Source organism: Dendrobates tinctorius, unplaced genomic scaffold (genome assembly GCF_039654945.1).
Source record: "Dendrobates tinctorius isolate UK_male_01 unplaced genomic scaffold, ASM3965494v1 ptg000099l, whole genome shotgun sequence".
Taxonomy (NCBI): Eukaryota; Metazoa; Chordata; class Amphibia; order Anura; family Dendrobatidae; genus Dendrobates; species Dendrobates tinctorius.
Genome location: NW_027361767.1, coordinates 10,383,452 through 10,408,163, shown reverse-complemented (window position 1 = coordinate 10,408,163; position 24,712 = coordinate 10,383,452). Strand labels below are relative to the sequence as shown.

Below are 24,712 nucleotides of genomic sequence, written 5' to 3'. Positions count from 1 at the left end.
GCGCTGCTTAGGATCCGAGGCATCGACGCCCTGACTATAAATATAAGGGGTGGCAAGCTCTCTAGCCGTCTGGCCCAGCTTGAAACCAGATGGATCTGGACATTAGGCACAATTCACCCAAGTGGGCTAAACGAGAATATATCATGTTCCGTTTTTGTAATCCCTGCTTGTTGAGCATCAATGTGACATCCATGGCTTATTGTTTTATTTCTTTTTATTCATTTTATTTGTTTTCTAGTATTATGAGCATGTTCTAATACCTGATGGATATCACATATTTTGGAATCATTGAAGATTTTGGTCCTGCAAAGAAACGCAGATGGGCAATAGCCAGAATGGACTTTTATATACTTTCATACGGCTCTACATCTACCTATATTGGGCTATGACATTGGATGTTCTTCAGGAACATCCAGTGTATATAATTAGTAATATCTTTTGATATTTGTTAATTGCCTTAGGTACATATACTGTTTCTAATCAGTTGCATGTTGTCATATACAACTATGCATATTAACATGTAAATAGATATACAATTGTGTATATATGTTTATGTAAAGTGGCGATTAATGGTGTCTTTTATATATCCATTTACGTGGCTAGCTTAACCATTCATACGTCGTAATACCCTGTCTATATTTTTACATTTCCCTTAAATTTGCCCTTCTCCAATATAGCTGTCGACGCATCCTATGTCATGCGCACGTGCGCTGTTTTTCAGCCCAGCGGTGAACTCCTCCTACTGTATGACGCCGGATCACGTGTTGCCCGCGTGTTTCCGGTTTCATCACAGGGGAGGCACTGTCTGCGGCGTGACAGGCAGTTGGCGCGTCCGCGGGACTTCCGGTGGGCGCGATTATATATATATATACACACACACACACACATAATGCGCCTTCCATCCACGCCCCCTGAGGAAGGAGCATAGCGCTCCGAAACGCGCGTTAGGGTGGTCCGGTTCTTTCTGCTCCCAGGTAAAACGCCATGCTAAAAGATTCTTTAGTTGCCGGTTTTGATATGAGCACTTGCTCTGATTGTTTTCATGCTATACGTCACTGAAAATAACTTTTCTTCTCGGTTTCCACATACAATTGTGGCACACATAATATATTTTACTTTATGCGTGTAAGCAGTGCATGCCAGGGACATCATGCGCTGCTCACAAGCAGAGCACAGCTGCCAGAATACTCACTGCTCTACAAGCAGTGACTGTGAGCACAGAGAGCATTGACTATTAATTGCTCTTCAGTAGCGAGCACAGTGTCAGCCGCTACTTAAGAGAAATGAATATTCACCTCTCTAGAATGGAGAGATGAATATTCATTTCTCTTAAGTAGCGGCACTTGTGACCGCCGGTAGCAGCAGGAAGCCGATGGCTGACACTGTGCACGCTACTGAAGAGCAATGAATAGTCACTGCTCTCTGCGCACAGTGTCCCTGCCTGCAGAGCAGTGAGTATTCCGGCAGCTGTGCTCTGCTTGTGAACAGCGCATGAGATCCCTGGCACGTGCTGCTTACACAAATAAAGCAGCTGCTGGCAGCGGAGCAGGACGCTGTGCTGTCCATGAAACGCTGCAGATCGGGAGGGGGAGAGTGTGGGCGGAGACTGCGTGTATGGTGTGTGCGGGGATACCGGTCTGTCCGTCGGGTGTGCTGTGTGTATATATATATATATATATATATATATATATATATATATATATATATATGTGTATATATATATGTGTGTGTGTGTTGAATGATAAAAAAAAAATTTCATTAAAAGTCTGTTTTTTTTTTAACCCTTTCAAAAGATTAATAATGGAGCGGTGTCTTATTGACGCCGCTCCATTATTAACCAGGCTTAATGTCACCCTCCAATAGCAAGGTGACATTACCCCTTAGCCCCTCTCTTCTCCCAAGTAGCAGTGGGATAAGTGCCAGAATTGGCACATCTTATGGAGCGGCTGGTATTTGTAGCCCCGGGAGGGGGGGGGGGGGGCAAATATCCATGGCCCCTTCCTAGGCTATGAATATCAGCCCGCAGCTGTCTGCGTAGCCTGGCTATAAAATATAGGGGGAGCCCACGTCATTTTTTTTTTGGGGGGGGGGCGCCCTATTTTAATAGCCAGTAAAGGCTACGCAGACAGCTGCGGGCTGATATTCATAGCCTGGGAAGGGGCCATGGGTATTACCCCCTTCCCAGGCTACAAATATTGGCCCCCGGTTTTCCACCTCTGGCGCAGAAAATTGCGCAGGAGCCCACACAATTTTTTTTTTTAAATATATATGGCTATATATATATATATCTTTAGATACAGCTATGGAAATATCTAAAGGTAGATATATGGATATATCTATCCCATATCTAGATATAACTATCACATATCTATCTATCTGCGTGTGTAATGGAGTGTGGGTTGGACAAATGTAAAAGAGGAGATTGGACAGAAATGACATCACAATTCTTTTTTTGTTAAATAACATATCTTTATTTAGCTTACAAAAACGCATATAAATCCGCAGGCAAAACTGCAGCAAATCCGCAGCAGACGCATCAAAAACGCACCTGCGTTTTCTGCCAAGAGCTGCGGTTTTTGTGCAGAAAAATCCGAGGGAGAATCCGCACTGTGTGAACATACCCTAACACTCTGCTGCTCCTCATTGCTGGCAACATATCCCCAAATCCTGGCCCTCCTCAACACATCCCCAGACTTACTTCTAACACCCTGCCACGATCCTCTACACGTTTTCACAATCAAGATAACCTCATAGCCATTCATCCCCCCCCCCAGAGCACTATGGAGGAACGCATGCTCATTCTGCAATAAACTGTCGTTCATCGATGACCTCTTCATTACCAACAAACTCTCCTTCCTTGCCATCACTGAAACCTGGCTCACCCCCTCTGACTCAGCCTCTCCAGCTGCATTCTCTTACAGCGGATTCCATCTCTCACACCCCTCGCCCCAGCAACAAACATGGTGAAGCTGGCTTGCTCCTCTACGATACCTGCTCCTTTGCCCCAATTCTGCTACTCTTCCCTCGTTTGAGGTGCACTCCGTCCGCACCTACTCCCCCTCCAACTGGCTGTCATCTACCGCCCCCCAGAACTAGCCATCTCCACCTTTCTCGACCACTTCACCACCTGGCTACTTCATTTCCTCTCTGCTGACATCCCCATTATCATCATGGGTGACTTCAACATCCCTATTGACGCTTCCACCCCAGCTGCCTCTAAACTTTTATCGCTGACTGCTGTCATGATCTGAAGTGATCTTACAGTTTTAAATTGCACTGGGTGAACTTTTTTTACTTTGGAAAGTTCCAAGGTGTCTTGACTGTCCCCGGTGGTCGTGAGTGGTATTGCACTTTAGGGTTTTTTGCACTTAATTATGGATCAGGTGTGACACCCTATAAAGGTGTGCTCAGGGTGTTCACTCACTGCCTGTGATATTGTGAGATTGTTTTCACTCTGAGTGGGAGAGCCTGGAGGAAGGATGGAGCTGGTGAGGAGTCCTGCGCAGCTTAGCCAGGGGGGATGTGTTTCAGCTATGGTGTCTGGACGAAGGGCTGGCATGGCGTGGTGGAGTCGCAGTGATGGTGTCGGCGGGAAGTGTCTGCATGGACTGGTGGAGTGGCAACTATGGAGAGTGGCACTCACCATGTGGGACTTGGCTGCTGAACTGGACTCAAGCATGCTCGACTTCGGGTCAGAGGCTGAACTCATCCTTGGGACTCTGGTTCTAAGCAGCTGCAACTGGTGGTGGACTCTGCTCCAAGACTGCACTAAGGTGAAGGGTCCTGTTATGGTGATGGATCCGGGTGGAGGAGAAGACGCACGCAGGTGGTGGGCTCTGTTGCTAGGAGCGCACGCAACAGAGCAAAGCTAAGTGGTGTTTCCCCTGTATTGTCTCTTTCCTCATGTGTTATTAGTGCAGTGGTGGGATTAGTCTCCGCACCGACCTATTCCCTAGTGAGGGTTTAGGGTCAGGGTGAGCAAGGGCGTTAAGGTACGCGTGCGGCGACAGGTGCGGAGCCTGTTTAGGGAATGTAAGGAGTGCAGGGACACTGGCTCAGGGGAGCTTAGGAGGTCTCCATGTCCCCATTCCCTATCGCAGGGCCCACCATTGTTAAAGTTTCCCAGGTTCCCCCTTTATCATTTGATTTATTGTATAACGTGTAATACCTAAATTCGCCAGGTGGAGGCGGCGTATCCACCTGCACGTTCTATTGTTTAAATTTGCCCCACTGGAGGCGGTGTATCCAGGGTCACGTGTGTTATGGGTTCGCCTTGCGGCATCATCTGCGACCGGACACACGTGACATTTGACAACTGCCTCCTTCGGCCTCACTCAATGGGTCCTCCGCGGCCACTCACAAAGATGGTCACACGCTGGACCTTATCTTCACCCACCTCTGTTCCCTTACTAATCTCACTCCTCCCCCTGTCTGACCACAACCTACTGACATTCTCTTCCCTCTCCTCTTCTAGTGCGCAACCCCCACTCCACAAACTCACTCACCCTCGCAGAAATCTCAAACACCTCAACTTATAATCACTCTGAGTCCCTCCTCCCTCTTACAAACATATCCTCATTTCATGACACAGATGCTGCTGCCACCTTTTATAACACAACAATAATAGCAGCACTTGATTGGGCTGCCCCCCTCACGCATAGCAAAACTCGTACAATCAACAGGCATCCATGGCTGACTAGCCTCACCAAAGAACGGAGACGGGTTTCCAGGGTTGCTGAGCGGAGATGGAAGAAATCCCGCTCTGCCAAGCACTTAACCGCGTACAAGCAGTCCCTCACCAGCTTCAAGTCCACACTTACACCTGCAAAACAAACTTACTTCTCATCTCCTCCCTATCTCACAACCCTAAACAGCTTTTTAACACTTTCAATTCTCTACTCCGTCCCCCAGCACCTCCTCCTTCACCTCTCATTACCGCTGAAGACTTTGCCTCTTTCTTTAAGCAGAACATTGATACGATCAGAGAAAGCTTTGGCCACAGCCTCCAACGCCCCTCTTAGCTGCTCAGCCCTGTTCCTCCAAAACCAACGTCTCCACCATGACAGATCAGCGCTCCACCCTCTTATCAAGATCACACCTCACCACTTGCATGCTTGACCCGCTCCCATCCCACCTCATCCCTAACCTTGCCACAGTCCTCATCCCTATAACACACCTCTTCAACCTCTCACTTACAAATCGTGTGTTCGCCTCATCCTTCAAACATGCCTTAATCACACCCATCCTCAAAAAGACCTAACTTGACCCATCCTTTGTGTCTAGCTATTGCCCGATATCTGTTCTCCCTTATGCCTTAAAACTACTGGAACAGCATGTCCATCTTCAACTGTCCTCCCACTTCTCCTCCTGCTCCCTCTTTGACCGCTTACAATCAGGCTTCCGACTGCATCACTCAACTGAAACTGCCCTAACTAAAGTCACCAACGACCTACTAACCACCAAGAGCAAGCGACACTACTCTGTCCTGCTTCTCCTGGACCTGTCTTCAACACTGAGGACCATTCCCTCATCTCTTAGCATCACAGGCTTGGCCCTATCCTGGATCTCATCATGTCTAACAAACCGAACATTCAGTGTCTCCCTCCCCCACACCACCTCCTTACCTCCTTCCCTGTCTGTCGGTGTTCCTCAAAGCTCAGTTCTAGGACCCCTACTCTTCTCCATCTACACCTTCGGCCAGCTACAGCTCATAGAATCCCACGGTTTGCAGTATCACCTCTACGCCGATGACATGCAGATCTACCTATCTGGACCTGACCTCACCTCCTTACTTACCAAAATCCCACAATGTCTGTCTGCTATTTCAGCTTTCTTCTCTGCTCACTTTCTAAAACTGAACATGGACAAAACAGAATTCATAATCTTTCCCCCATCTCACTCTACCCCTTCATCAGACCTAGCCATCAACGTCAATGGCTGCTCACTTTCACCAGTCCTGCATACTGGGTGCCTCTGGGTGATCCTCGACTCTGCCCTCTCTTTCATGCCACACATCCAAACCCTTGCCTCCTCCTGCCGTCACAAACTCAAAAATATTTCCTGGATCCGTGCATTCCTTGACTATGAAACCACAAAAACACTAGTGCACACCCTTATCTCCCGCCTCGACTACTGCAACCTCCTACTCTCTGGCCTCCCCTCTAGCACCACTCCAATCCATCCTACATTCTGCTGCCAGACTAATCCACCTGTCTCCCCGTTATTCCCCAGCCTCTCCTCTCCCTTCATTGGTTTCCTATCGTCCAGAGGCTCCAGTTCAAAACCCTAACTATGACATACAAAGCCATCCACAACCTGTCTCCTCCATACATCTGTGACATGATCTCCCGGTACTTACCCACACGCAACCTTCGATCCTCTCAAGATCTCCTTCTCTACTCCCCTCTTATCTCTTCTTCCCACAACCGCATACAAGACTTCTCCCGTGCTTCCCCCATACTCTGGAACTCTCTACCCCAACATATCAGACTCTCGCCTACCATGGAAACCTTCAAAAAGAACCTGAAGACCCACCTCTTCCGACAAGCCTACAACCTGCAGTGATCCTCAGTCTACTGAACCGCTGCATGACCAGCTATACCCTCTCCTAGTGTATCCTCAACCATCCTCTGTAGACTGTGAGCCCTCGCGAGCAGGGTCCTCTCTCCTTCTGTACTTGTGTGTCTTGTATTGCTCATGTTTATTGTACTTGTCTATACTTACCCCTTTTTCAAATGTAAAGCTCCATTGAATAAATGGCGCTATATAAATGCATAATAAACTTTACAAAATACATAGAATAAAGCCAATTTGTACATTAGGGCCAATGCAAGCAAAAACCTCTTGGACCCGAGACCCCAACGCACAGGAGCCATGCAGATCTCCATGAAGGAGAGATTTTCCCCCAAGCTGAAATGACCACAGAGGCTGCTGCAGGGCTCCCAGCAAGATGATGGGGTGCATGGAAAACATGAAAATAGGCCCAGAAGCTGGGAAGCCACACAGTGTTCCCAAATGGCAATGGTGACAGAAGACACCTAGATCTTCTATCTGGATGTTTGACGAGGAAAGGAATAGTGCAAGGATAGGAGAAACACTGCAGCAAGAGAGCCCGCAGCAATGGCAACACCAGCAGGAGTCCAGGAAAATAAACACTGTGAGAACTGCTTGAGGGGACATAAATCCAACCTCCGTCATCCACTGACCCCAGGCTGGAGTATCATGGCACCTTGTAGGCAGAACAAAATGTGTAATCTATTTGCGATAAAACAATTGTTTTGCAAGACTACCCAGCAACATTGGAGCAGAAGCCATTGGAGGTTGAGCAGAACCTAGAAAAAAAAAAAAAGAGACAAATCGGTCAGAGGAAGGGAATCTGGGTGGGCCCCATAACACAGAAAAGGGCCGAGAGACGCGGGGAAAAGAAAGAGGGCCGAGAGGCACGGGAAAAAAAGAAAAAGGGAGGGAGGCACAGGACCTCCAGCATACAGACCAAAGCTAGTAACAGCACCTCCTCCTTCCCCATGCAGACCACCCAGCATGCAGCCCCACGCAGACCCCCCCCAGCATGCAGCCCCATGTAAGTAACAAGGCCCCTTCCTTCCCCACGCAGACCCCCAGCCTCATGCAAGTAACAGGACCCCCTACTTCCCCATGCAGACCATGCAAGTAACAGGACCCCTCCTTCACTCAGACCCCCAGCATGCATCCTCATGGAAGTAACAGGTCCCCCTCCTTCCATAAACAGATCACACCTATTTTGGCAGAACACGGATGGTGGAGGCACCAGCACTCCACTTGGTGGAGAGATGACAAATGATGAATTGGCATCCAAAGAGGTAATAACTGTGGAGGGCACGATGAAAAAAAGATGGAGGAAACCCACAACACCTAGAATAAAACAGACAATTTAAGAAAAATCCTGCCTAAGGCCTATTTAACACTTCAGTTGTTTGACGTTAGTCAAAATCCGCCGTTTTGCAAAAAAAAAAACCGGATCCGCCACTTTTTTGGCGGATCTGTTTTTTTCCCCATTGACTTGCATTAGCGGCGGATTTTGACGGATGGTCATCCGTTGGATCCGGTTTTTTTACGAATCCGCCAAAATTTTGTCGTCTGCTGACTTTAGTGGACAGACAATGAAACGTTTTTTTTGTCTGTGTCAAAATAGCGGATAGCAACGGATCCGATGTCAACTGTTTTTTGACACTGAGCATGCCCGGAAGAATTTCCTTGCCAGAAAATTAACCCCAAATTCCATCTCATTCTCTCTTGCTCGACTCATTTTTCTTTAAATTTCAGTCACTCACTACTAAAGCGGATCCGTCAAAAAACGGATCCGGCGGCTTCCGTATGGGCCACAACAGAAATGGATCTGTTTTTTCACAATCTGGCGGATTTTCACTGACGTCAAATAACTGAAATGTGAAACAGGCCTAAGCCGTACAAAGAGACACGGCCGCACCTCCCAATGTTCATACCTTGATCTAATGCCCATCAGCAAAGACTTACAAACCGAACATGAGGTTATTACTTTACATTCTGATCAGACTGTATGAAGCCCACTACCACGTCACAGTGAACAAGACAGTGAGTGGGTCCCTAGCCTTAAAAGGAATCTGTCACCCCATTTTCGGCCTATCAGCTGTGGCCACCGCCATCAGGGGCTTATCTACAGCATTCTGTAATGCCATAGATAAGCGCCCGGGAGAGATCAGAAAGGTCCAGCGCCTGCGCACTGCAGTACTCTGCTCTCAATGGGGCAGATAAAGTACGCCTGCGCAGGAGCCGCGGGAGAAGTAAGAAGGAGGACGGCATCTCTAGAAGATGGGAGGCGCCGGACCACGACATCCATCGGACTGGACCGGGGTGAGTATAATATAACGTGTTTTTCTTATCTTTCAGGTTACACGGGGGGGGGGTGACAGATTCCCTTTAAATGTGCAGCTCCGTGGACAAACCTTAGTTAGATAGGCAGCGCACCTCCTTCCCTAGGCGTACTCCCAGCACACAGTCCCATGCAAGCAACTTCACCCCCTCCTCCCCAGGCCGCCCCCTCCAGCATGCAGCCCCATGCAAGCAAAATCACCCCCTCCTCCCCAGGCCGCCCCCCTCCAGCATGCAGCCCCATGCAAGCAAAATCACCCCCTCCTCCCCAGGCCGCCCCCCTCCAGCATGCAGCCCCATGCAAGCAAAATCACCCCCTCCTCCAGCATGCAGCCCCATGCAAGCAAAATCACCCCCTCCTCCCCAGGCCGCCCCCCTCCAGCATGCAGCCCCATGCAAGCAAAATCACCCCCTCCTCCAGCATGCAGCCCCATGCAAGCAAAATCACCCCCTCCTCCCCAGGCCGCCCCCCTCCAGCATGCAGCCCCATGCAAGCAAAATCACCCCCTCCTCCCCAGGCAGACTCCGAGCTCGTGCATGAACAGCCACTTACCTGATCGGTGACCCCAAAACACTCCAAATCCCGCCACGACCTCCACAGCTTCCTCCTGTCTGCCCTGCTCGGCTGGCAGCATTGGAGGAAGAGGCACCGCCCCTTCTGGTCACATGGGCATGACGTCAGCACAGGTTCTTCAGGCGGACTTGGATTTCGCCTCTGGCAGCTGCAGCCCCGGTGTGACGAGCCGCCGCGCTCACTCCTCCTCCTCCTCCACTCGGGACAAGGCGGGCTCCGGATACACACGCTGACATCTCCTGGCTACAGGCTAGTCCCGTTATCTATACCCGCCGCCGACACCGAGCATCTACGGTAAGGAGACCCCGCCGCCACACACCGACGGTATGAGGAGGAGAATGGGCGGGAAAATTTGAATTCAAACCGTCGCCACTGAGCCTACAAAAAGGGGGAGGCGAGAGAGAGCTTGTGCGCGCCTTGATTGGTCAGCCTGCGTGCGGTTGCCATGGTTATCGGTAGTTTACCAGTAGAGCTACGCTGTGATTGGCCGATAGACGGAGCAGGGGGCGGGCTGTGCTTGGAGTTCAGTCTGTGACGGTGAAACTGAGGTAAATAATAATGGCGGCCACGTGTTTTTTGTTTCTCCTTTAGGCCGGGGTCACACTGCCTTTTTGGCATAGCGTTGATGGACTGCGCTACACCGCGGTATAACGTAGTCCGATAACGCCACCATTCAGCCCCATTATGTGGCGCATCACGACGTATGCCATAAAGCGGCATGCGTTCACGATGTGCCGTCAAGCACTGACGGAGCCTCAGACGCGGGCTGCAGCGTCTGAGGCTCCGTCACCACTAGCGTTAACGCAGCCTGTCAACACTATATGTTTGTGTTAACGCTATGTGAACCTGGCCTTAGGCTGTGTTCACACGTAGCGTTTTTTTTTTCTGCGGTTTCGCGGCGATTTTAAATGCGCGATTTTGCCACAAAAAAAACAGCACCCCATGCACTCCTATGGGATTCCGCAATGCTGTGCTAATGCTACGGATTTTCCCGCTGCGGAATCGCATCGCGGAAAAATCCGCAGCATGCTCATTAATTTCGCGGGATCACGGCGATCCCGCACCCATAGGAATGCATTGTTCTGCTTACTTTCCGCATGTGGCTGTGCACACCATGCGGAAAGTAAGCAGAACATTTGCGGATGGTACCCACGGTCCGGAGGAGAGGAGACTGACCTCCGGGCTTTGGGTACCATATCCCTGTAAAAAATAGAATTAAAATAAAAAAATCGGGTTGTATTCACCTTCCAATGTCCCACACAGCGTCCCCAGGCGTCAGCGATCCACGCGGCAGCTCCCGTTCCCAGTGATGCATTGCGATGACCTTTACTGACGTGTCTCTCGAGACCGCGACGTCACCAAAGGTCATTGTCGCAAGGCATCACTGGGAAAAGGACCTGCCAGAGCATCGCGATGATCGGGAACGCTGCGCGGGACGTCGGAAGGTGAGAAAAACACTATTTTTTTTTTTTTATTATTATTTTTAACATTAGATCTTTTTACTACTGATGCCGCATAGGCAGCCTCAAGGCGAAAAGTTGGTCACACTAGTCAAACACTATGTATGACGAGTGTGACCAACCTGTCAATCAGTTCTCCAAGCGATGCTCCAGATCGCTTGGAAAACTCTAGCATTCTGCAAGATAATTACGCTTGCAAACCGCTAGTTTTTCCACAGGAAAATCGCGGGAATTTAAAATGTGGTTTTCCCGCGGAATGGAATTCCCGCAGTAACTTCCGCGGGAATTCCGTAACGTGTGCACATAGCCTTAGGCTATGTGCACATGCTGCAGATTGTCCTGCGGATTTGTCAAAATTGTTTATCTGCAGTTTAGCCTGCGGTTTCCCCCTGCGGGTTGACACCTGCCATGGAGCAGGTGCCAAACCGCAACGGAATCCGCACAAAGAATTGACATGCTGTGGTTTTGAAACCACAGCAAATCCACACGGAAAATTCTGCACAGTGTGCACTGCGGTTTTCATTTTGCACTGATTTTAATGGTACTTTAGTGCTGTACTGCTGGTACCGCAGCAGAATCCGCAGCGTGTGCACATATCCTTAGGCTGTGTACCCACGTAAGCGTTTTTTTCGCGTCTTAAGTGTTTTTCCCAGCAAAAGCGCTTCAAAAAACGCATACAAGAAGAATCCCATTCTTTTTTAACGAATTCCACAATTTTTGTGCACATGATGCGTTTTTTTCCGCGAAAAAAGCACATTGTGGAAAAAACGCAGCATGTTCATTAAGGGTGTGTGCACACTGCAGATTGTCCTGCGGAATTTTCCGCGTGGATTTCCTGCGGTTTATCTGCAGATTTTCTGCGCTTTATCCTGCTGGTTTCCCCTGCGGTTTGACACCTGTCATGGAGCAGGTGCCAAATTGCTGTGGAATCCGCACAAAGAATTGACATGCTGCGGTTTCGAAACCGCAGCAAATCCGCGCTGAAAATTCTGCACAGTGTGCACTGCGGATTTCATTTTCCATTGATTATATTGGTACTGTACACCACAGCAGAAACTGGTGCGGATCCGCAGGACCAAAACCGCTGCGGATCCGCAGCAGAATCCGCAGCGTATGCAAACACCCTAATTTTGCAGAAAAATCTGCATTTCTAACTATATTCTATGAGCAGGAGGATGCTCCTGTTAAAAAAAAAAAACGCATAAAAAATGAAAAAACGCGCATTTTTCCTGGGAAGGAGTCCGTTTTTTCTGCATACGTGGGTACATAGCCTTAAAACGGAGTTCCCACTATAAGGCTGTGTGCCCGTGTTAGCGGTTTTTAAGCTGTTTTTTTTTTCATGCAAAAACGCTTAAACGCATATATTAAGCATTCCATTCTTATGCCTTCTGCAATTTTTGTGCACCTGATGCGTCTTTTTCTGCATTAAAAACGCAGCATGTTCATTAATTTTGCGGTAAAAAATGCATTTCCAACTATATTCTATGAGACTGAGGATGCTCCAGAAAAAAAAAAAGCATAAAAACCGCGTGGAAAAAAAGCTTATTTCCTGGGAAGGAGTCCGGCTTTTAGTCAGGAATTTTCTGCATACATGGGTACGTAGCCTAAAAAAGTACACCCCTCTTATAAATAGGCATTGTATGCATGAAGTTAACATGTCCAGTATGGCTGCATAGCTCAGGTGCAGTTTACACTGATATTTTCCCATACAAGTCAAATTGTGCTTTATTATGATTGATCCTGACAGGAAACCGCGACACAGATGTGAACAGAGCTTTAGCACCTATTCACACATCGCAGTCTTACGACGGTTATTCGCTGCCGTTCTCACGTCTGATGCCAAAGCATTCTTCATTTAGTTGCGTTTTTTTTTTCGTTTGCTTTTTTTTTTTTTTTTTAAAGCTGACTGCACCGTGTGATCGTAGCCTTAGGCTGTGTACCCATGTAAGCGGTTTTTTTTTTTTTTTACGTGTTTTTACCGGCAAAAACGCTTACAAGAAGCATCCCATTCTTTTTAATGAACTCCGCACTTTATGTGCACACTGATGCGGTTTTTTCCGCGAAAAAAACGCATCGCGGTAAAAACACAGCATGCTCATTAATTTCGCAGAAAAATCCGCATTTCTAACTATATTCTTTGAGCAGAAGGATGCTCCTGTAAAAAACGCATAAAAAATCGCGCAAAAAAAAAGTGCGTTTTTCCTGGGAAGGAGTCCGTTTTTTTTTTCTGCATACGTGGGTACATAGCCTCAAGTCGGTTTCACAGAATTGTGGACTGTGATGGACAGACCAGCCAAGGGTTTGCTAACCCAACCATAACAGCCTCATAGGCCAATACACGGATGCCTACAGCCCCCCAAACACATTAAGAATAGGGTCAGCCGACGGTCTAATGTGTGGTGGGGCGCAGGCCAAAAACATGGTTGGACGTGGTACAGACAGGCCCGAAAACAGACTGCGAATCTCCCAGAGAAAAGACGCTGTCCCTTGTATCTGTCGGTATCTTTCCAGGAGCTCGGCCAAACAAGCGCTCCTCTGTATGGCTCCTGAACATACACCTTGGATGGCCCAACCATCATTCAGCCATCTAATGTGTATGGGCACACAATGTCTGGAAAGTAGCCTCCCACCCCCCAAACTCATCTGAAAAAGTGCCCAGAAAACACTCAAAAGTGTGATGGTGAGCGATCTATGTAAACATGGCCTGCTGTTCATACCATCAGTCTTTTGAGCTTTTTTTTTTTTTAAGCTTTTACTGTTTTGTTTTGTTTCCAGCTCTGAAGCGCTCTGTACTTTACCATACAAAGCAGCGTGAAGTCTCAGGCTGGTTTCACACTTGCGTTTTTTTGCGCTGTATTTTAGCGCTAAAAAACGCATGTGCTTTTTTTCCCTATATTTTGCATGGGATGCGCTTATGTGCGCATACACATGCGTTTGTATGCGTTTTTACGCGTATGCTTTTTTTGTGGTGTGCGCTCGGGCGCACAAAATGCATCCTGTTGCATTTTTTGGGCGTCCGACTTGCCTCAAAAAACCGCATGCGCGCGCAATGCGTCTTTTTTTTTTTACAGCAAGACACCCATTGTAAGTCTATGGGTGCGCATTGGCATGCTCATGTATGCGTTTTTTTGCGCATGCGTTTTTTTGTTGACCATTGGTTAGACAATGGAAGTTAGGGGTTTGGGTTAGAGTTAGGGTTAGTAGGGTTTGGTTAAGGGTTAGGATTAGTATCGTTTGGTTAGGGTTAGTAAAGTCATGGTTTGGGTTAGTGTTAATCCTAACCCTATCTTGACTTTTTTGGTGAGGCCAACTAATGTTGGAAAAAAACGCAAACGCGGTAAAAACGCATACAAATGCATAAAAACGCTGCTTTTTTTCATGCATGCGCATAAAAATGCTTGAAAAAAACCGCAGCATTTGTATGCGTTTGTATGCGTTTTTTCCATGCGTTTTTTTGCGGGAAAAACGCGCTGCAAAAAAAAAGCAAGTGTGAAAGTAGCCTTAGAAAGCAACGAAAAAGCGTATAGGAACAGAGCAACAAAAAGACAGTTCAGATGTAAAAAAAAAAAAAAACACGGCATTTTAGGAAACGTCTTCCTCGTGGAAAACCTGTCACGTCTGCAAATTGTGGCTATGGCTCATGTGCGTGTCCCCATGGCGGTCAGGTGCAGGGACCGCCTGCTATTTACATGCACTCATCCGGCCCTCGGACTGAGAAAGCAGTGGCCCCCGGGCCGCATCAAACCATCTGATGCCTGTCCTCCATTTCCCTCTGTTACCGCTATCCACATCCTAATGCAGACCGCAGTGAATGTATTGGTGGAGATGGGACTGCCATCCCCTTCTTCCACCAATGTGTGAGACAGCAGGCGTGATGTCAATTCATCCCACTCCTGCTGCTGAGAGTCAGTTCACATGAGATAGGAGCAGAGCATCGGGGGAATGGGAAGAAGGTGAGTGTGTAGTATTTTTTCTTATCTTTTTCTTTCATATGTGTATGTGATGTTTACATATACATAGTAGGCAATGTGGGTGTATGTAGGCAGTTGTATGGGGGCTCGTACCGTATATAGGATGCTGTGTGATTGCTCATACTCTGTATAGAAGGCTGCGTGGGGCTCACACTGTATATTGGAGGCTATGTAGGGCTCATACTGTAGGGAGGCTGTATTGGGGGCTCGTGCTGTATGTAGGGAGGCTGTATTGGGGGCTCGTGCTGTATGTAGGGAGGCTGTATTGGGGGCTCGTGCTGTATATGGGGAGGCTGTATTGGGGGCTCGTGCTGTATGTAGGGAGGCTGGGGGGCTCGTGCTGTATGTAGGGAGGCTGTGTTGGGGAGCTCGTGCTGTGTATGGGGAGGCTGTGTTGGGGGGCTCGTGCTGTGTATGGGGAGGCTGTGTTGGGGGGCTCGTGCTGTGTATGGGGAGGCTGTGTTGGGGGGCTCGTGCTGTGTATGGGGAGGCTGTGTTGGGGGGGCTCGTGCTGTGTATAGGGGGGCTCGTGCTGTATATAGTGGGATGTCAGCATACTTAAAGGGAACCTGTCAGCATGATTGTGCACAGTAATATACAGACAATGTCAGCTTGCTGCCGTTATACTGATTAAACTGATACCTTGGTTGATGAAATCCGTCTTAGGCTGGGTTCACACGTAGCGGAACTCTCGCGGAAATTACCGCGAGAATTCCGGAATTCCATTCCGCGGGAAAATCGCATTTTAAATTCCCGCAATTTTCCCACGGAAAAACTAGCATTTTGCAAGCGTATTTAGCTTGCAAAATGCTAGCGTTTTCCAAGCGATCTGTAGCATCGCTTGGAGAACTGATTGACAGGTTGGTCACACTCGTCAAACATAGTGTTTGACGAGTGTGACCAACTTTTTACTACTGAGGCCGCCTATGCAGCATCAGTAGTAAAAGATAAAATGCAAAAAAAAAAAAAAAATGGTGTTATTCTTACCTTCCGACGTCCCGCGCAGCCGTTCCCAGTAATCCTTTGCGAAAATGCCCGCGATGACGTCCGTTCTCGCGGGATCGCGATGTCTCGCGGTAATTCGCGATGACGTCGCGCGAATGACCGTGAGACTTCGTGATCCCGCGAGAACGGACATCATCGTGGGCATTTTCGCAAAGGATTACTGGGAACGAGAGCGTGGAGAGAAGCGGGAAGGCTGCGCGGGACGCCGGAAGGTGAGAATAACAATATTTTTTATTTTAAATTCTATTTTTTACAGGGATATGGTACCCAAAGCCCGGAGGACAGTCTCCTCTCCTCCGGACCGTGGGTACCATCCGCAAATGTTCTGCTTACTTTCCGCATGGTGTGCACAGCCACATGCGGGAAGTAAGCGGAACAATGCATTCCTATGGGTGCGGGATCGCCGCGATTCTGCAAAATTAATGAGCATGCTGCTGTTTTTACCGTGAAGCGATTCCGCCGCGGTAAAAACCGCAGCATTAGCACAGCATTGCGGAATCCCATAGGAATGCATGGGATGCTTATTTTTCGCGGTTAAAACCGCCGCGGAAACGCGAAAAAAACGCCACGTGTGAACTCGGCCTTATGGTTGTTGTTTAATCTTTATTTTCAGTTTTGTGTTAATGCACAGTAGCAGCTCGGAGATAGCCGAGCGCTGCTACGGTGCAGGCGTGGGATGCCATCTTGGAGGAGGAATTTTTTTTTTTTTTTTTCTTTTTCTTCTCCAGGCACCATTTTCAAATTGTTTTTTTTTTTTCCTAGCTGAATAACCTGAATAAAATGTATTATTGGCACATTAAACATGCGATTTTGCTGCAGAGTGGCACCTTTTTCAAGTATATACAGATATTCATTATGCAAACTAGGGGTTGGGTCAGTGACCTGTCAGCACACTGCATTATGAATATCTAATCAGAGCACCACATACACCAACCCCACCTTAGGACACGAGAATCTCATTACCTGCAAACTGAAAATAAAGATTAAAGAACAACCATAAGATGGATTTCATCAACCCAGGTATCATTTTAATCAGTATAACGGCGCCAACCTGACACTGTCTGTAGGTTACTGTGCACAGTCCTGCTGACAGGTTCCTTTTATCCATGGCTACCTCCAAAGAAACATGTGCTGTCCTCATTGCATCAAAAGGGCTTTACAGGCAATGACATTGCTGTTTGTAAGATTACCCCTAAATCGATTATATATCAGATCATAATGAACTTCAAAGAGAGAGGTCTGATTGCTGTGAAGAAGGCTTTTGGGCCTCTTAATGAAGTGCAGCAAGTGCCAGGACCATCTCCTAAAGAGGATTCAGTTATGGGATCAGTCCAACACCAGAGCTTGCTCAGGAAAGACAGCAGGAAGTTATCAGTGTATCTACACAAACCGTGAGACAAAGGCTTTTGGAGGCTTTGCCTGGTGTCAAGAAGGGCTGCAAAGAAGCCAAACATCAAGGACAGACTGACATTCTGCAACATTTACAGGGATTGGACTTCAGAGGACGAGGGTTAAGTTAATTTCTTTGACGAAGCCCCCTTCAGACATCTGAAAAAATGATTTTCTGGAGATGAAAAGGTGAGAGCTACCATGAGTCCTGTGTTATGCCAACAGTAAAGCCTCCTGTGATTATTCATGGGTGGGGTCTTTTCATCCACCATTTTCCCTAAGAACGCTGAATAAATAATGGGATCTACGCATCCTCCAACGATCCAGGAACAATTTGGGGTTGAACAATGTGTGATGAACATTGTGTTTTCCACCATAATGGAGACAACATCACAAGGCAAAAGCAGTAACTAAGTGACTCTGGGAACAAAACATTGACATTTTGGGTTCATGGCCAGTATCCTCCAAAGATCTCAATCCGATTGAGAACCTGTGGTCAATCCTCAAAATGATAGAAATTGTGATCAACACCAAGCACTGATTAGGCAAGAACGGGCGGTCATCAGTCAGGGTTTTGCCCAGAAACTGATATCCAGCTGCCAGGGGGCAAAGAACAAAGTTCTGGAGAAATACGGGGCGACCCTGTAAATATTGAGTGTTTTATATAAATTTTATGTGTCTGTCAATAAAAGATTAAAAACTTACGAAATGCTAATAATTGTACTTCGATAACCAGAGAAACGTCCGATGAAACGATCGGAAATACTGAAGCGGCAAAGTGTATGAAACCCACAATTTGTTAGTCAGAAAACTTTGTTTGGTGTTCTTGTTTTAAACTTTTTTTTTTTTGTAGACCACTCCAGATCGTTTCCACCTCCATATTCACATTTACGATACAATGATGCGAAAACGAATGCAGGACTATTTGGAGGTTAGTCGGGAGATTGTCAAAGTCATGGTGTCGGACAACGCTCCAGCCATCCTGAAGAAGAGCCTTGACTCACAAGAATGCATGATTGATTCTCTTATAGAGACGGAGAGCGAGATGTCGGATCTCCTCAGAGGTACTGTGTCCTGTTCAGCTCTATCACCCTTAACATCATAGTAGATTATACAGAATGGGTAATACAGGCCTAAAATTATATCCTAATTAATTGCACACTTTTAGATTTCTTGTCTGTAGAAGAAGATGTAGCTCAGACCCTTCTGGAAACAGAAGAAACGAAGCAGAAAACCTTCTCCAAACTAGGGAAGATTGAGCAGGAGCTGCAGGCTGCATGTGACAAAAATGCCTCCCTGGAAAGCGACATTAAATATCCTTTCGGTCATAAAGGGTGATCTTAAATTTCAATAATCCGACATGGGTCAAATATAAATCCAACAAAAATGCCCAAAACAGTACAAATATCCTTCATATGTATATATAGAGAGGAGACTATGCCATAGAAATAGCTGATCACTATTGTGGAAACCGTAGTGTGAAAAAACAGATTACCACTAGATGGCATAGGATATAAAAATATTCTTTATTAACAACATTTTAAAAACAAGATAACAAGAAGAGGTACATGAGTCAGGAATGATAAAAAAGGGACTATTCAGCCATAGGAAACCACTCAGAAATAAATGCAGACCCAATGTGTACCTGTTGTAACATACCCTACTAAACACCATACAGGAGTTAAATAGTGAGCATGCATTATACCCCAATATTAATTAGTGCCCATATGGCATACAGTTGTCTAGGATATGCCGCTACCAGTAACAAATACTGAAATAACGATACCACAATGATCCAAGTGGACATTTCATATTAACATGGTTTGGAAAGGGCATGAAAACATACCAGAGGTCTGCTGGGTGGAATTCCTCGGACGTCCCTCTGCCCCTAACACACGTTTCGCACTGCTTCTTCGGGAGGCGTCCTAGACAATTGTATGCCATATGGGTGGTTTCCACAATAGTGATCAACATGGGTCAAATATAGTCAGATTACAAATTAAAGGGAACCTGTCATGTCTCCACACGACATGTTCTCTTTAGCGTTTACATTTCAATACTCCAGCAACATAGTTTTTCAAGGAGGGTGATATGGTCACATGTTTTTTTTTAGGATATGTCCACATGACATCTTCTGCAGATGGATTCCGCTTAAAGTCTGCCTAGAAAAGCGCGGCAATAGAAATGAACATAGTGCACAGAAATCTCGAGGCGACATCTCTGTGCAATTTCTTTTAACTTCTTTTAATCACTACTGAGTTCGGAAACTATGAAGCAGATACAGGAAAGTAACATGGTCGCTATAGAGAAGCAGCTACGTCTAGATAGTCAGCGAACCAAAGATGTTGTGCAGACATAGACTTAAAGTAATCCAGGATAGCAGAGTTAAACAAATCGAACGTGTTGAATTTTATGAACTTGTCAGGACCCAGCGATTTCGAAAAACTTGAGATTCATTTTACACAAAGTAGAAGATTAGTGCAGATGCATTTAGGCCTGTCTGGTTTGTATCTGAATTTTTTGGAGGATTTTTTTTCTTCTTTTTGAGGTTTTCATGTTGGAGTAGGACTGGCAAGTGTAGGGAACTACGAAGTAGAAGAAAGCATCGGCCGGAGAAGACTCCTATGATCTCAAGCACAGCCTTGCGGGTGTCCTCATAATATACATGGTATAGCACAGCCAATCAGGAAAGACTGAATAAACATTACAGAGATCACTTGGACATTAGTAAGACAGTGTTTGCGCTAAACGGGATTTTTTTTTATTTTCTGGAGTATAAATGGTTCTATTAGTGACTTTTATGTTTGCGTCTTATTCGTTATTTAGTATGCGTGTTTTTTTTTACTGTAGCTCTACTTGGTTTTGACTTTTCATTATCTGATATGATATCTAATTCACCATGTGAGATTTTTCAAAATGTCGCAACATTTTTTGAGCAGTTTTGCTCCATTATTCTGCCGGAAGTACAAAATCTGGCTTCTTTTTTTTTTTTTTTGTAAACTTGATCGTTAGTGTGCGGCACTTTATCGTGTGACTTTTTGTACTAAGAAGGAAGAAAAAGGTTAAAAAAAATAAGCTTTTGATTTTGAGAATTCAACAACTTGCGTGCCCCATTTTAAAAAAAAAATTGCCGCAAAAAAGTATGAAGGCAAGGGGGAAAAAAAGTCCATTAAAAATAATAAAAAAAAAAAACTGGTGACTCGGGACCCAGGAGAATTGCAAGCTAAGAGTCTGACTGAAATAGCTGTGTAGTATTTGCCATTCTTTTGAATATGTAGAACAATAGTCAGTCATTGAATGTCCAGTTTAGTCTGTTTTCCTCAACGCCAGAACATTTCTGCAGAAGGAGCTTCAGGAGGTGAAACTGCTGGAAGATGAAATTGCTGAGGTGGAGAGAGAGGCTCAGGAGGACACTACGGTGATTATTCCTTCAGCGCTGTAAGTATTGCTAACTCTTCTCTGCGGTGCCGTATGCAGCCGGTTAAGCCAGAGATATTGGGGGAACATCTACCACTGCATTTGCACCATTTTTTTTTTTTTTTTTTTATTTTTTTTCCACCATCGTAAAGCATGCATAAAAAGCCACCTTTTAGCACAAATTTCTACATTAGCATGCTGCTTTTGAGACATTCGTCTCCAGTTCTCTGATATTAAGAAGCTTACTAATTTTTAACCTAATTACAGTTTTCCAAACATCTGGATTTACGGTATTCAGTATGGAGGATGAGCGCTATTTGCAGAAATCCCCACACTTACAGTCTTGGCTGCTACCAGTGAGGTCATTAATGGTTGTCTGAGGAATGTTCTTGAGCATGGAAATCGTCAAGATCCGCTGCTGGCAGCTCCTGTGCAACTGCTGATCAATGATGTCCGAGATGTCTCCTATTGAGCACAAGTCCCGAGACGCCGCAGGCCATGGTGGCACGTTTAGGCTACACAAGTTGCTCACTGTAGCGCCAGTGGCCTTGCGTTCTCTTGTTTAAAAAACGGCACCCGGGCCACCTTAACGTTCCCTCGTGAAGGGCTGTTCATGGCGTTCCCATGTGATCTCCAGAACAAACTGTTGGAATCATTGCTTACATGACAAAAAGCTGGATTCATTTTTGAAGAAGATAGACCTCCATTGCCGTCTAGCTCTGCACCATATAAGCCTTCGAGGTCAGTGGAGGGCCTGTAGCCGGACATCTGGCTCGTAGCCCGACATCTGGCTCGTAGCCCATTGTCGTGCAGACTTCTTCAGATTAGGCATGACATGTGACATCTAATTTCACTCATAGTACTGAAAGGATCACTGCATATCATTACTTTAATCTGAAGCGACCATTAGGACAACGCCATAAAGAGATCTTCATGTTGGAGTGTCACCCCCGGGATTATGGTATGGGGTGACATAATGTAGAGTAGCTGAGCCCCTCTATAGTCTTCAATCCTGACATTTATTTGGTCCTGGAGCTTTCTCCAAATGGTCACAGGAGCCAAGACCAGGCCACATGCTGTACACTCTACTGTGAGCAGCCTACGTGGCCTATAAGTGCGGAGATTTATGCTTGAGGAGCTCAGACTCCATCCTGAATAAATCCAGATGTTTTAATAATTTTGTTTCCATTTTTCATCATTTACAGATCAGTAACACGTCGGTGGACATTAGGGCACTTCTAAAGGTTTTGTTATTTGATTATATTTAAAAAAAATCATGATCTACAGGTGCCCACTCTTTTATTAATAAAAAGGGCAGCCTCAGATTGGTAACAGGCACTCTTTAAAAAGTAGTATGCGCCAAATTTATCATAAAGTTGCAACATTTGATAAATATGGATTTGCGGAGTTGAAGAGGGCACACTGATGAGACTCGAATTTACATTTTTTATAAATATGGACCATTGTACCTGCTGTGTCCACTAGAGGGAGCTCAGCTCATCTGGATTTACTGTATATACGGTAATTTACAGAACGTGTAATAATAACCTGTGTGCTGTGAGCGACCCCTGTGGCAGAATAAAGGAGATTTATTTCTAATAAAGGCATATTGTGAAAGTAATCCAAAGATTTTTGGGTTTAAAAATGAAATTATGTATTCCTATCAAAGATAATTCCACGGGATAAGTTGAAGGGGTGATCCCATCTCAATATGTAGTAGGTATGATAATATTAGCAAATGCCTCCAATTAGAATTGTAGTCTTTTTCCCTTGAATAGGATCTGATACGCAGCTCTCAACAGTGGCCATATACAGTGTACAGGGCTTTTCAGTACAGCCTGGGCCAGGATTTAGATCTGGAGCTGATAACTGATGGGTGGGGAATGGGATGCTTGGGGTCGGACCCCACTGATCTGATATTGATGACCCTTCCTCTGTATAGATCAGTACCATTATCTCTGACAATTTCTTTAAAATACGATTGCTCAGAGATGGAAGAGGATCTTGTTATGCGCGAACATGTTTTCTCCTGTTTTCTTTGCAGGTATTTGGCAAAGCTCTTCCACTCAGTAACCAAGATTGATTGGGATTACAATTGTGACTCAACACTAATCAAAGGCAGTATCCTTCCATCTGATATGCTTGGTTTACCCCATTAATATTCTACGTACGGTATTTTCTCAGTATAGCAAGGCTGGCAGTTCCAAACACTGAAAGATCTCCTCCCTAGGTGAATACTTTTGCTTCTCGTGGGAAATATTGGGACATCATGGCATAATCATTGTTACTGTGATTCTCGGCAATTGTAATGTCGCCCTCTCCCTGAGGCACAGTTATATCACGATTATGCCTCGGCGACCTGAGTATTTCCCTAGGGGCCCATTTAGATGAGATGGTCATCGCCATTAATGGAGGCAATTGGCCTGACCGTAATGTTGTAACGACGCATGCACTGATCTGATCCTTCACTGGATCTGTGAGTGCCTATCGATCTCGACAACATCATTCACACTCCTTGATGGCTTGCTAGTGTCCTGCTCACCATGACATGATATAAAGGCAGTAAAAATCAGGGCCGGGATGGAGGCTCCTCCAATATGGTGGCTGAGGTTTATACTCCTTCAAAAGAGAAGACAGTGACAACTGCAAGCAGCTAAACTGGAGCGGTTCACGTGCTCTGCAGCAATTCTGCCATCCATGCCGCAGGAGGACACCGAAGCGGCTGGTCTTTCTGATCTGGAGGACACTGAGGTAAAATTGGCCTCTGAGCATGGTGTTATTATGGTGCCCGTAACACAGGGACAACATGCACAAGAGGCAGAGTGAGTCTGGTGGGAGAACAAATCTGATTTTACATGGGTTGAATTGTTTTTGCATGTCCTCCTTTCAGCAAGTGCACAGTTGTCATTTTTTTCAAATTTATATGTGGCTGTTCCAGGTGAATATTGATATGGGGCCATGGAGAAGCCTTTTTATTCCTGCTCCAATTTTTCCTCAACATTTGTTACTACAGTTTTTTGATTGTTACTCACCCGTTCTGGCGTTTACCCATTGGGCAGTGCTCTACTCCCTTGCACTGTCTTATCCTTATGTTTTGGTACCAACACATGAAAAAACTAATGCGCGTCAGTAAGGAGCTCTCCCGCAGAGGCTGCAGGAATATCAGTGCTCCACTGTTTGAAGGGGGTGCGGTTTTCTCAACTGCTGAGGCTGCTGTAAGACCCTGAAGCAGCAGTTTCCATAAGAAGGGCATGGACTGTTATAGGAAAATTCCTTTAGAAAATGAAAAATTCTGAAGAATAAAGTTGGAACAAAGTTTGTGGGTCCATTTTATAAGATTTCTTTTGTTACTTCACATCTTATGTTACATGGCCCTCAGGATAACTTTGTAGTGTGCATTTTTTTCATGTCATCCACACTATTTCCTTAACTGGAGCTAATTTTCAGTCCACTACGGCGGAGAGATCGCTCAGCCTATCAGCATCGACAGCGCTCAGCATTCGAAGATCTTCATCTGTGATTATCTATGGAGCCTTATGTCTACAGAGTGGTGACGCTGAATGTAAATCTTATTTATACCCTTATTTGTTTATATGTTATGTTGCCTTCAGCCATTTAAAATTCTTTAATATTATTTTTCTTTTGTAAATAAATAAAATATAATTTTTTTTTCTCCATTCTGTCTGTTTACTTGAGAAAAAAAAAATATTTATTTGAAAGCTAGTGTGTATCTCTTTTACATAAGTTTTTGAAATGGTACTTAAGGGTCCCGTTACATTTAGCGATGCACAAGCGATCCCGACAAAGATGCGACCTGGTCAGGATCGCTGGTGCATCGCTAAATGGTCGTTAGTGAGCTGCCAAACAGGCAGATCTCACCAGTGACGCAGCAGCGATAAGCGATCCGTCGGCGGTCGCTGTTACCTGTCACACCGCAGCGATGATGACGACTTCTGCCTGCGTCCATGCGTCGCTAGTCGGCACCAGCGGGACACCAACGAGGAAAAAAT

General features: G+C 46.0%; 1 protein-coding gene and 1 long non-coding RNA gene across 3 annotated transcripts; one reads left to right on the top strand and one right to left on the bottom strand.

Moving 5' to 3' along the window:
- Window positions 1-2,427: 2,427 nt before the first annotated feature.
- On the bottom strand, window positions 2,428-9,576 carry LOC141099324 (uncharacterized). The gene is made up of 3 exons (XR_012234472.1): window positions 9,440-9,576; window positions 7,755-7,890; window positions 2,428-7,331 (listed from the first exon to the last, which is right to left on the bottom strand). It is a non-coding gene; the product is annotated as an uncharacterized lncRNA (long non-coding RNA).
- Window positions 9,577-9,597: 21 nt separating this feature from the next.
- SPC24 (SPC24 component of NDC80 kinetochore complex) lies at window positions 9,598-24,379 on the top strand. 2 transcript variants are annotated; one of them, XM_073587572.1, is made up of 6 exons: window positions 9,598-9,754; window positions 18,139-18,349; window positions 18,454-18,600; window positions 20,621-20,723; window positions 22,747-22,823; window positions 24,150-24,379. In XM_073587572.1, the coding sequence occupies exons 2-6, from the start codon at window positions 18,184-18,186 to the stop codon at window positions 24,254-24,256; spliced, it is 600 nt and encodes a 199-aa protein (XP_073443673.1). In that variant the 5' UTR covers window positions 9,598-9,754; window positions 18,139-18,183; the 3' UTR covers window positions 24,257-24,379. The 2 variants fall into 2 exon arrangements, with proteins under 2 accessions (XP_073443673.1, XP_073443674.1); XM_073587573.1 differs by lacking the exon at window positions 9,598-9,754 and adding an exon at window positions 9,872-10,008.
- The last annotated feature ends 333 nt before the right edge of the window (window positions 24,380-24,712 follow it).